General features: G+C 39.5%; 1 protein-coding gene and 1 long non-coding RNA gene across 3 annotated transcripts in view; one reads left to right on the top strand and one right to left on the bottom strand.

Moving 5' to 3' along the window:
* The window catches only part of PIGK (phosphatidylinositol glycan anchor biosynthesis class K), a 121,905-nt gene extending 118,972 nt beyond the window's left edge, over positions 1 to 2,933 (top strand). The window contains exon 11 of the mRNA XM_050805126.1: positions 2,475 to 2,933. Within this exon, the coding sequence (XP_050661083.1) occupies positions 2,475 to 2,591 (117 nt within the window). The 3' untranslated portion in view covers positions 2,592 to 2,933. The remainder of the gene's footprint in view (positions 1 to 2,474) is intronic.
* Positions 2,934 to 4,513: 1,580 nt separating this feature from the next.
* LOC126963194 (uncharacterized) lies at positions 4,514 to 11,428 on the bottom strand. 2 transcript variants are annotated; one of them, XR_007728975.1, is made up of 3 exons: positions 11,109 to 11,428; positions 9,798 to 9,932; positions 4,514 to 5,132 (listed from the first exon to the last, which is right to left on the bottom strand). It is a non-coding gene; the product is annotated as an uncharacterized LOC126963194 (long non-coding RNA). The 2 variants fall into 2 exon arrangements; XR_007728974.1 differs by having other exon boundaries at positions 11,253 to 11,428.
* Positions 11,429 to 12,573: the final 1,145 nt, after the last annotated feature.

The following is a 12,573-nucleotide window of genomic DNA, read 5'->3' as shown; positions in this document are numbered from 1 at the left end:
AAAATGTGGCACATATACACCATGGAATACTATGCAGCCATAAAAAGGGATGAGTTTGTGTCCTTTGTAGGGACATGGATGCAGCTGGAAACCATCATTCTCAGCAAACTATCACAAGAACAGAAAACCAAACACCGCATGTTCTCAGTCATAGGTGGGAACTGAACAATGAGATCACTTGGACTCGGGAAGGGGAACATTACACACCAGGGCCTATTATGGGGAGGGGGGAGGTGGGAAGGATTGCATTGGGAGTTATACCTGATGTAAATGACGAGTTGATGGGTGCTGACGAGTTGATGGGTGCAGCACACCAACATGGCACAAGTATACATATATAACAAACCTGCACGTTGTGCACCCTAGAACTTAAAGTATAATTAAGAAAAAAAAAAAGATTTGCTATTAACTACTTGATTATTATTTCTGTAATCTCTAATGAATGTAGAGCTTAAATGATGTTCACCATTTTTTGAAAAACATGAGTTGGTTTAAATTCCTTCTTAACTCTTTTAGCACTGAAGTTCATTAATTGGATTTATGGAACAATTGTCTATAGCCTGTTCTCCTTAGTTAAGAGTTTACATTGGTGCCAGATTTTGACAATATGTATTTAACTTTTCTACAGTAGTAACCTAAGTGTGAGTGTTTTTAAATGCCATATAAATCAGGGACTCCTAGTTGTTAGGGAAAATCAGTATCTTATCTCTCAAACTAGGTCAGTGCTTTTAAACTGGGCTTTCAGGGAATATCTATAGATTGTATAAAAGTGTGCTTCCACTAATAATGAATAATCTTTTCCCGGTATGTGGAAAAGTAGTTTTAGATCTTAAATGTTTTCAACCCTTTTGTGTGAATTACAAATTGTTTGACTAGTAGAAAATAAACAGGACAAAAACTGAGCAGTGATCTTGTTTAGTTCACTCACTTATTTTTTCATTGACACATGCTTGTGATATTTATATAGCTTATGTTTAATATAGCTTTGCTTTTTATTAAATATTCTAGATTTTCTACTGGAATTAAGATTTGTCACGGTATTGCACAGAAAGCACCATAACTTCAAAGAGCTTTGCCATTAGAAATGGTTTGAGAATCCCCGAACTTACCATCTTGTAAGATACTAGAGGGCAAGGACCTTTTGCGTTTATCATCACACATGTTGAGTGGAAGCCACTGCAGACTCTTAAGTGGAAAATAACATGAGGAAAATTGGATTTAATATTTTGGGATAAATTTTGGGGGAGTTTTCTGGATGGACTGGTAGAGGTTGAGGGTAAGCATAGGAATGAAGATGGAAGGTAACCACTTTAAACACTGGTAGGTCAGTTTATATTAAGCATCTGATTAAAAGCTCTGAAAATTCTAGCATTATGATCCAAGTTAAAATATTGAGGTAGCTTTCTCTCCTTTTAGTTTGAAAAGTTAATTTTGAGTTGATGGACATTATATGATGACTAAAGCCAATTTTAGCTTACCATTTCTCTCCCCGATGGTCTAAAATATGCTTCTAATATCATAACTGTTGTTACAGTCTTGGCCGGTAATTCAGTAAGTAGAAAAGAGTCATTGTCACAAACTTCCAATTACAAGGCTGTAATGTAGCTGTTGAAATGACAACTAAATGAGGAAGACTTTTCTTGCTGGACAGAAAAGCATATGTGACACTTGGGGGGTGGGGAATAGAGAAGGGGGATAAAAAATTGACTTCGATGGACTTTGATATTAGGGAGTATACAGGGAGATAAATGATAAAGGTAAATATAATAGTGAATAGGAGTAACAGTAGAAGGAGTTAAAGTTCAGGTACTATAGGAACTCAAAGAAAATAACATATCAGGTGGGAATAATGGTAGAGTCTGGAGGAGGCATTTGACTTAGTGAGTTTTGAATAGGCACAATGAATAGGTTATGAGCATTCTACCTCAAGGGAAAAACATGACCCAAGGCACTGGCCCTCAAACAAGTGTGTGTTGAATATCTGATGGAGTTGGGTAGTGTTTGTTCTTCCACTGATTTACTCAGTATGATATGTGAATGCCTCTTGAATGGCAAGCACCTTGGCAGGTTGGTGCTGGGAATATAATAAGATGACCCTCATGGAACTACAGTCTAGCAGAGATGGATAAAACCAACAAATTAATGAATATATAAATCCAAAGTGAGAAAGACTGTTAGGCTACTGAATAACTTGAGTGAGGATAGATGGTGTGATTAGGTAATCAGGGAAGGACTCTTTGATGAAACAAAATATAAGCTGAAACTGATCTTTCTTAGGAGCCAGTTTACCCTGTGGGATATTTATCCTGTCTGAAGTCTTTACCATTGTTGATATCCCAATATACTTAATTTGACTAAACTAGTCCCCCTTCAAACACAGCCAGTGAAATTTCTCTTTTTCATCAATATTTGCTTTATTGATTGCTGAATTATTTACCTGTTATAAAATTTATCATGTTATTCTTGTTTTGCAGAAACCAAAGCTGAAAGACTGGCATCCTCCTGGGGGCTTTATTCTGGGATTATGGGCACTTATTATCATGGTTTTCTTCAAAACTTACGGAATTAAGCATATGAAGTTCATTTTTTAGATTTGATGATGAGTGAAGAAAGCATGGAAGACTGCAACCTTGGATAATAATTTATGTCATTATATATTTTTAAAAATGTGTTTCTCTTGTGTGAATTGGAAATAAGTATAAGGAAACTAAATTTGAATCAACTATTAATTTTATAACTTAAAGAAAAATAATTGTTAACGCAATTGTGTGATGGCACAAAATATATTCCGGTTTTGTATTTTGTATTTATAAAAGCAAATGGAACAAAGAGATCAGAGTACATTGATTGTTTTTGAAAATAGTAATTTCCCCTTATCCCCTTTTCATTTGGAAAAGAAAAAATTGTGAAGACGTTAAATTCTCACTAACAGAGGTAACTTCGGTTAATTATTTTCTGTATATCCTCCCAATCTTTCGACTTACGCACATATTTTTTTCCCAATATGGATATCATATGGAATATACTATTTTGTAATATCCTTTTTCATCTTACAATATATTATCAACCTTTTCCCTCTCAAAAATACATTGTGAATAACTGCATAGTATCCACTGTATGAATATTTAATTCATTTCACAGTCTTCTATTGTTTGACCACTTACATTGCACCAAACATTTTCCTTTGGTTTATTCTTTAATGTATTAATATTTTACTGCTGTTCACTCATGGAATCCTGCAACTTTAATTAAAAGCAAAGATGAAAAATTGGTTTTTTGATCTATGGCACTGACAGTCTCCAGGACCTTATATGTTGTCAGTTTATTTGGGAAATTTTAGATCTTTGATAATTTCACTTATTGACTGCTCAAGAGAAACATACCCCATTATTTTTCATTTGTAAGCGTTCTGTGATCTTCTAGAATTGGTCACCTCCTCTTCATTTTCCACCTTGAAAGAGAGAGCCAACAAGGACTTTATTTCGTTCTGTTTAAGGTAAACCTTGCCCACTGTCTGTATCTATACTTTCCCTGAGAAAAATCCCATAAAGTGGATGGACCTGCGAAGAAAATGTATGCTTATGGCCTAGCCTTCATGTCTGGCTGATGTATCCTATAAGGCAGTAAGGCCTTTTTCTGGTCTCTGATAAGATGCAAGAGCTCATATCCCCATCACTGACATTTTAGCTTGGAAATAATATTGAGGCTGTGCTATGACCAAGCCCTGATACTGTTTTTTCTTTTCAAACTTTTGCATATGAGTAGAGGAAAAGCCTAAAAGTTCAGCATTTATGTCTGGGAGGATACCTTCAAGTGTCTTACCTGTTTTATGCAAGAACTTATGTGTCCATCTTTATTCAGTGCAAAGATCTGTTTTATAATTTTGTTTATGATTGTAGGTAACATTAAGAAGACAACTCTTCCTCCACAAGAAAACCTCCTAAAATATTCCTGAAGATTTGTTTTTCCTTTTGCACTTAAAATATTACCTTTTAATTGCATGCAAGATTGTCATACTTTTCACAGGCAAAGGATTGACTGTGTTATCTCCCTAGTTAGAACAAATGATATTGAGGCTTTTTGCCAGTTCTGAATCTTTATTTTAATTGATCTTTTTATTGGTATCTTATATAAATGAGGAAGGAAAATTTTGTCTGATTATGTGAAGGATCTTTCTGTAGGTGAAAAGAAGGGAAAATAAACTTGCAATTGAATAGACTGATCACAGTAGCACTGAGACACACACAGATTGACCATGTTACCCTCCAGACACTCATCCAAGGTCATGGACACCATGGGGAGGCGGAGCTATTTAGGGTGGTAAAGGAACTATGATTGTTCTTGAGCCAAAGTAATTTAGTTTGAATATAATGAAACATACTCTGATGGATAAAGACTGCTAGAAAGTAAAAGGATTCGTCTTCAGAGGTTACAGAAGGTGCCCTTCTTAGTTAAAACCAAACTGGGAAAAGTAATACTGGATAAAATATTCAGGATAAATTTTGCCTCGGCAGAATTTCAAAGGGCAGTTATTCCTCTGTTTCATTGTTGAATCTTCAGAATATAGTTAAAGCCAAAAGCTTAAAATATGTTAAATGTTTCACTTATAACCATAATCTTTTTACATAGACCATACTCTGCCTTCATAATAACTAAATCCTCTGCATGTGGTAGATGAGTATATTTAGGAAATATTGTCATTGCAATTAAATGGCCTACACTTTAGAAGATAACATAAAAACAAATCTTTAAATATATTCTACTTGAGTCACAAAAGCTGAACAACAGAAAGGTGTTTTGGTTTTGCCTTTCTCACAGTGTTGTGAGAATCAGATGAGATAATATTTTGACTAAACACTTTGGAAATTGTAAATATATGGTGGCATTGTTCTTGTGTCAGCTCAGGAGGATACCATAGGGGAAGTTAATGGTGACAGTGTCCCTGTTTCTGTTGCACTTATGTACCTTTCTAAGCTACTCAATGTGATTCTTGTTCTCTTTGCTGTTCTTTTTCTCCTTCCCCATGGTGTCCTTCAGAGAGAAAAGGAATGTAGATAAATGAATCCCAGCAGATGTGTCCTGACATTTCAGGGAGGGACAGGGTGTAATGATGCCATCCTGCAAAAGGCAGCCTGTGTGAGAAAAAGAAATCAAATGATGTGGATTTTAAAATTACGAAAGACATTCATTTGCAGTTTGTGAAGGGAAAATGTAGTTTGGATACAAAGCTGATTAAATTGGATCAAGAAAAATTAGAATTAACTGCAAAAAATAATGCATGCATTTATGGTTTCGATTTTTATATATTCCCAGCTAGTTGAAAATGATGATTCCCACAGCAAGCATAACTCAGCTTGTTTCTGCTTACTGAGTATTTTCTACTATGGTATATGTTGATAACATTTCTTCCATTATGTATGTTGTATACCAGAGTTACAGTTACTGTGGGAATCATAATTTGAATTTTTGACTCCTGCGTTTCTGGAATCTTTACAACAAATGTTGCATTAACATATAACTTTTTTCAGTTCACTTTACCAAAATTAAGCCCATCTTTAGTAGATACTGTTTTAACATGTGAAAGAAATACGTTATAAACATACCATAAGGTATGGCTACAAAATAAGGAGATCAGTATCCATTTTTGCTTTATAGAATTGGCCTTATTGCTTCATTGTCACATCTCATACTCAAGGGCATTTACTACAAAGAAAGCGTTCTCCAATATTGCTGTTCTATTGCTGCCTGCCCTATTTACACATGTACCTGCTACTTAAATAGGAAAGCCTTTCAATTCATGGACAATACACCTTGGTAGTAACCAGGCTTTTATTTTATTTTATTTTTTTAGTGTAAAAAATGTACTGTTTTAGAAATGTGCTGTGAAATATTAGGTTTAACTGTGTAGATCCTAGAATAAGGGGATTTATATAGATGAAGTTGTAACCAAGAAACTGGTTATTAAAAATTTACTCCAAACATGGAAAGGTGGCCATGTCATTCTTGTGTCACCTGCACAGCTTGCAGTCTCTGAGACTTCGGAGGACTCTGAGATTTGCCTGCTGAGGCATACCCAGTCATAGGGTCTGCCAGGTGGGAACCACATGATATGATCCACGTTCGGTTTCCTCTCTTTCGACTGTGGGAGTGCCAGCTGTGACTGTGCTAGAGTTTCAGGGAGGGCCTGAGCGAAACTTTCTTAGGGGGTCATTTAATAAGGTCATAAATGTAAAGCAAATCACACAATGTCCAACATATATGAAAAGTCAATGTTTTGTTCTTTGCTGGGCTTTTAACTTCCACTCAGGCCCAGGGTCTGGTCACTCTTTAGAGAATATTAGCTTTGCTATTCCTAGACTGTCCTTTTCCCATCTGTTTTCAGCAGGCATCACTTTTGGGTAACAGTTTCTTTCGATACTATCCAATGATTTTAATCCATAGACTCTCTTTGCCTCCCTTTTCTAGATGTTTTTCCTATTTTAGGTAGGTTGAGACTTTTCTCATCTTCCCTCGGCCTTAGTGTTCCATTGTCGTCGTCTTTCATATTCAGTCCACTCTGTTGGGAACACACCTTTAACATGACTTAAGGGACAGTCTTTCCTCACCCTCAGATTGCAGACGTCTGGATAATCATCTAGTACTGCAAAACAGTGAGCATTACATTTCCAAGAGAACATATCCCCTACTTTCCCTACCCTTTGTTAGAGCTTTTTTAGTTTCAAATGATAAAAACCCAAGTAGAACAAATTTAGGCCAAGAGGGTAATTTGCCAGAACGATATTAGGATATTTTGTATAATCTTTCAGAGTGGGGTCAGTTCTGAGCCTCATCAGGCACTGGCGTGTCACCTGGATTCTCTTCTCTCTATGTGTTCCCTTTATTCCTCCTGGAAACTGGCTTTCTGACATGATGGATAGAGCCTCATATTCCGTGCTTCTACCACAAGAGAGAGGTAAATTACTCTCTTCCTTTAATTCCAGTTCTACAAGTCTTATGGAAGAACAGATTAACCTTATTGGCATCACGGGTTCACAGGCCAGAGGGCTAAGGTCTTGTAAGCCCGTAAGGACCTCTGGTGGCATACCCCATTAGCGCTCCTCCCAGAGAAGGGTGGGATCACAGGAGCCAGGCAGTTACCCGTATTACTTTCTGCTAACTTGCTGTTCAATGGGTGGCCCATGTAGCTGCAGTATCCCCCTTGTAGCTTCCTAGAAATGCAGAATGTGATGCCCCTGGCATCATATTGTTAAAATCTTGCATTTTAACAAGATCCCCAGGAGTTTGTGTGCCCGTAAAGTAGCAGAAGCACTGATCTACTACACCTTTCTAGACCAAACAGCTCAATTTTATCTCCTAAAAAGAGATTGTAAAAGATTACAAACACTAGTGAAATAAGCAGCCATGGTTAGCACTTTTATGGGTTAATTGACTCTTTAGCATTATTCCTGACTTCTATTCAGACCTTGTAAGACTGTGCACCACTCTCATTCTCTTTGTTTCTGGGGCTTTTTCAAAATACAATAAATGCTTAAAACAAGCAACTAATTAGCATTTATATGTGTAGTATCTTCAAATCCCTTGACACTCCTCTCATCAAGACATGGAGTCTAAACTCCCCACCTCTTGAATATGGGCTGGCCTTAGTGACTTAATTCTAATAAATATAATGTTACAGAATACTACTGCATGACTTCAGAGATCATAAAAAGGATTATAGCACCTGCCCAGCTCTTTTCTAGGACACTTGCTCTCGGAACCCAGCCACTGTCCCCTGAGGAAGCCCAAGCCGCATGGAGAAGTCACATACGTGTATTGCGGAGGGCAGCCCCCTGGCTGAGGTCCCACCAGGAGCCAACATCACACTCCAGAGACGTGCAGTCAGGAGCCTCCAGATGTTTCCTGACTGCAACCTCAGGAGAGACCCCCAAGTGAGAACCACTTAGTTATCCCCAGAACCATGAGAGAGAATAATTACAGAAGGTTGTTATTTTACTCCATTAGTAGAGCGTGGTTTGTTGTACAACAATTAGTTATTGAAACACTGTGTTAATGAGCTACACACTCTAGTAGATGCTTATGAGGGATACAAAAATCTAATACATTGAAGAGTTACAGTGGATTCTAGAAGGGAAAAAAACTACATAGCAGAAAATGACGAGTGCTCTGTAAGAGTTATAGGATAGGAACTTAAAGAGAAACCTCTGTTTTTAATTGCTATATAGAGATATTACTAATCTTTTATTTACTATCAGTTGAAGAGGCAGAGCACACATCAAGGAGGAAGTAAAATTTGAGTCATGATTTATAGACAACAAGATTAGATTTCTCTATCCTTTGTCCCTCTCTATTTTCCACTATTGTTCTTTTCAAAATTGTGCATTTTCTTCAATCTTCCTGCTCTACCAACTCAGTTCTTTCATCAAAAGGCTTTGCTTTGTAATCTGAAAATTAAACTGGGGGAAGGTAACCAGCTCAACTTCCTGTTCCACCTCCTACAGATTTGCCTTTATTTTCTCCCATCACAGCCCTACCCACTTCTTTGGGCTCAGAGACTGAGGCAGAGATCCCAATGCTTTGAGTATATTGATCCCATCCCTTTTGGGATCTTGTTTACTCATCTCTTCCTTCAATTTCTTTTTACATAGAAGAATTTCCACTTGAATTTTATACAATGTGTAAGTTTTCCTCATCTTAAAAATTCCTCTCAAAATACTGTGTCCTCTTCTAAGTGCTTTACAGAGCTCTCCTCTGCTTAATTTCATAGCTTTTCTTTTGAAAGAGTGGGCTGCATTCACTTACTGGCTTCCCTGCCTTGCCTTCTCTTCATCGTAAACCCTCTTGTAATCTGGTTTCTGTTCCCACTACTCCCCTGAAATGATTCTCTTTACTGTTATCAGTGATGGAACTGCCAAATCCAATGGAAACTTTGAGCTTTGCTAATTTGGAGGTCTTTGCAGCCAAGAGGGAGAATGCTTTCATCAGGAGACACAACAGTTTCACTGAATTTGAAGAGAACATTGCCACCTGGTCATTTGAGGCTGTTTGTGTCACTAAAACAACAGACCAAAAATAAGAAGTTGCTTCACTGGTTGGAGTGATAGATCTCAATTTTCAAGGGGAAATTGAGTTGCTGCTACACACTGAGGAGAAGGAGGATTATGTGGAATCCAGGGGATTATCTGGGGTGCCCAGTAGCAGTTCTTATACCAAAAAAAAAAAAAAAAAAAAGGCAGACGATTAAGGACTTCACTCTTCTGAAGGAAGTTTTAGGTCACTCTCCTGGATAAAGAATTGACCCGCCGAGCTTCTGGCCAAGGTCAAAAGAAATATAAGCCAGAGGTATCAACTATGGCCTTGTGCCCCACTACTGAAATGAGGGCTGTAGTGGCTTTGTGTTATTTGTAGTCTTTGTAGTCTCTTTGGCTATTATATGTTTATGTAGGCTATTTCTTTCTCTTTTTTCCATTTTTATTTTTACACAAACTAGTGGTGCTTAACCATACATAATAGTCTTTAGGCAAGAAAATAATCAGTGAAACTATCATAGAATTTGAGGAGTAATGACTATAGCTGGCAATGGATACAGTGATGGTTAGGACTGTGCATCTCTTTATTTTGTGAAGGGTGAGAATTTCTTCATTTGTGAGAATAGCAATATCTTGTTAGGTGGAAACACAGAGTTGCTTCATTGTACAGAACTCACATGAGTGAAGGGTAAATATGGAAAATGAGTAGCTAAAGGAATGTACTGTTCCCAGTTATCAACTCATTGTCTCAACCCCCAATCCATTTATTACCATTTTAGGATAATGGAGCTGAACCCCTTAAGAATTTCTTCTTTACAGTGAACATGTTGCTAAGCTTTGTCAATAGACAGTGCTGGAGGATCACAGAAGGAAGGAGCTTTTCTTCTTGTTTCTGGTGATCATCTCCTGCAGAGAAAGAGAGAGAGAGAGAGAGAGAGAGATAAATATATATAGAGAGAGAGTACATGTGCTTGTGCACACATTCTGTGTTTTCTGCCGTGCCCAGCGGCCGGCAGCACAGAGCACTTCCTGTAAACAACTTTATAGTGGGAGGGCTACCAGCAAAACACCTTCACTTGAATGGCTGCCTCAGGCAACTGGTTCCAGCCATTTTAAGCAAAGTGCAGATGGTGGGCACATCCTTATGAACATTTTCCCCCCAGCATACCTCCTTGCAGAGAGCTGCTAACAGGGCAGCTTCCTCTGAACAACTTTCCCCACATTCCTTCAGATGGCTTTCCAGTGAGTTCTGAGACATGGCTCCTCCCTGAGGATATTACCTTAGCACTCCAAGGGGCAGTTTTCCAGCAAGCTCCACTGACATGACACCTCAGTGAACTTCTCTGCCAGTGTGCCTTGCCATGCCCTCTCCAATGATGTCTGATCTCAGCCCTGGGAGGTGTTGGCTTCTTCCTTGGACTTCTGGCTCAGTCCCAGGGGAGGAGGCTGCCCATTAAATTTCTCCTTGGTAATTGGGATCAATCACTCCGCCAGTGAAGCAGCTCCTTATTTTTGGCCCATTGATTTAGTGACATAAACAGCCTCAAATGACCAGTTGGCAATCGTCTCTTCAAATTCAGTGAAATTACTGTTGTGTCTCCTGATGAAAGAATTCCCCCTTTTGGGGACGAAGACCTCCAAAGTAGCAAAGCTCAAGAGAATGTGCCTGCCACTCCCGTATTCTTTAGAGTACTTGTTATCGCTCACTAGCAACTGCCCCTTTTGTCAGGCCTCTGAGCCAAAGCTAAGCCATCGTATCCCCTGTCACCTGCACGTATACATCCAGATGGCCCGGTTCATGCCTTAACTGATGACGTTCCACCACAAAAGAAGTGAAAATGGCCTGTTCCTGCCTTAACTGATGACATTACCTTGTGAAATTCCTTTTCCTGGCTCAAAAGCTCCCCGACTGAGCACCTTGTGACCCCCGCCCCTGCCCACCAGAGAAAAACCCCCTTTGACTGTAATTTTCCTTTACCTACCCAAATCCTATAAAATGGCCCACTCCTATCTCCCTTCGCTGACACTCTTTTCGGACTCAGCCCGCCTGCACCCAGGTAATTAAAAAGCTTTATTGCTCACATAAAGCATGTATGGTGTTCTCTTCACATGGACGCGCATGATACCTTTACTCTTATTTCTTTTTTCAAATTGCCATGTAATTTCTGTGTCCTGATTGGACTTTCACTGATACAAGTCCTTAAAGAAACTAGATGGTATTGTTACTGGGGGGTCCTTGCTCCCAGAGCTCCCAAGATGGTGGCAGTCTGCTTCCAAAATGGTCGTGGGCCACTTCCAAGATGGTGGCAAGCCTTGTGTTCTCTGACCCGGGGTTCTTGGCCTCACAGATTCCAAGGAATGGAATCTTGGGCCATGCGGTGAGTGTTACAGCTCTATTAGAAGCCGTGGGTTACGGAAGAGAACCATGGAACCCAGTGACTAGTGTTCAGCTTGATTAGGACAAACCCAGGCACTTAGCTGTGCAGGAACAATGGCAAGTCTTTAGCCCCATATGGAGTGGCAATGGGCGCCTAGCTGGATCAGGAGCACAGCGGACACTCTGCCAGATCCGGAGGGATGGAAGTCAGCAGTGGGTCTGTGATGGTGGCAAATAGTGGTGGACAGTGAACAAATGCTCAGCTCAAGCCATAACAAAACATGGACCAGAAGAGTACAGTTGCAGGATTTAATAGAGTGAAATAGAGTGAAAACAGAGCTCCCCCATAAGGGGAGGGGACCCAAAGGGGGTTGCTGTAGTCGGCCTGCATGCCTGGGTTTATATCCTGATCCTTGTCCTTCCCACTGTGCTCTCAGGCAATAGATGATTGGCTATTTCTTTACCTCCTGTTTTGCCTAATTAGCATTTTAGTGAGCTCTCTGATTGGTCAGGTGTGGGCTAAGTTGCAAGCCCCGTGTTTAAAGGTAGGTGTGGTCACCTTCCCAGCTAGGCTTAAGGATTCTTAATCGGCCTAGGAAATCCAGCTAGTCCTGTCTCTCAGTCCCCCCTCTCAACAGGAAAATCCAAGTGCTGTTGGAGAGGTTGGCCAACAACCACTCTAACTGCTTCCTACTGAATTGGGGCGTAGTAGGGGTGGTGTAGTTGAGATTTCCTTGGGAAGGGTGCCTTCAATGTCATTAACATCGGAGCATGGGCTAGCAGGCTGGTCCAGGGGTCCACAGTAGATCTTAGTCATGGACTGCATCTGGGACTCCATTTGAAGAACTGTTTGTAGTTTTGTAGCTTCGATTCTGGAAGAGACAAACTTAACAAGGAGGTTAAAGATACAGGGTGCAAAGAGTAGCAATATTATACTTGCCAGAGGTCCTAAGAAGGGGAGAATCCAGGGCATCCATTGGCTGAGGAGGCTGCAGGGTCCAGTGTTTTGAAGCTCCTCTGCTCTACGTTATATTCGATCTCAAATTTCTTTAGCTTTCTCAGCGATGATTCCTGATTGATTAACATAATAACAGCATTTTCCCCAAAAAATAAACAGGTTCCCCCTCTTTTGGCGGTTAGCAAGTCTAAAGCTCTTCGATTTTGAAGGAC

This window comes from Macaca thibetana, chromosome 1, assembly GCF_024542745.1.
Source record: "Macaca thibetana thibetana isolate TM-01 chromosome 1, ASM2454274v1, whole genome shotgun sequence".
In the NCBI taxonomy this organism is placed as follows: domain Eukaryota; kingdom Metazoa; phylum Chordata; class Mammalia; order Primates; family Cercopithecidae; genus Macaca; species Macaca thibetana.
The sequence above is the reverse complement of the archived record's forward strand: the minus strand, read 5'-3'. Positions and strand labels throughout refer to the sequence as shown.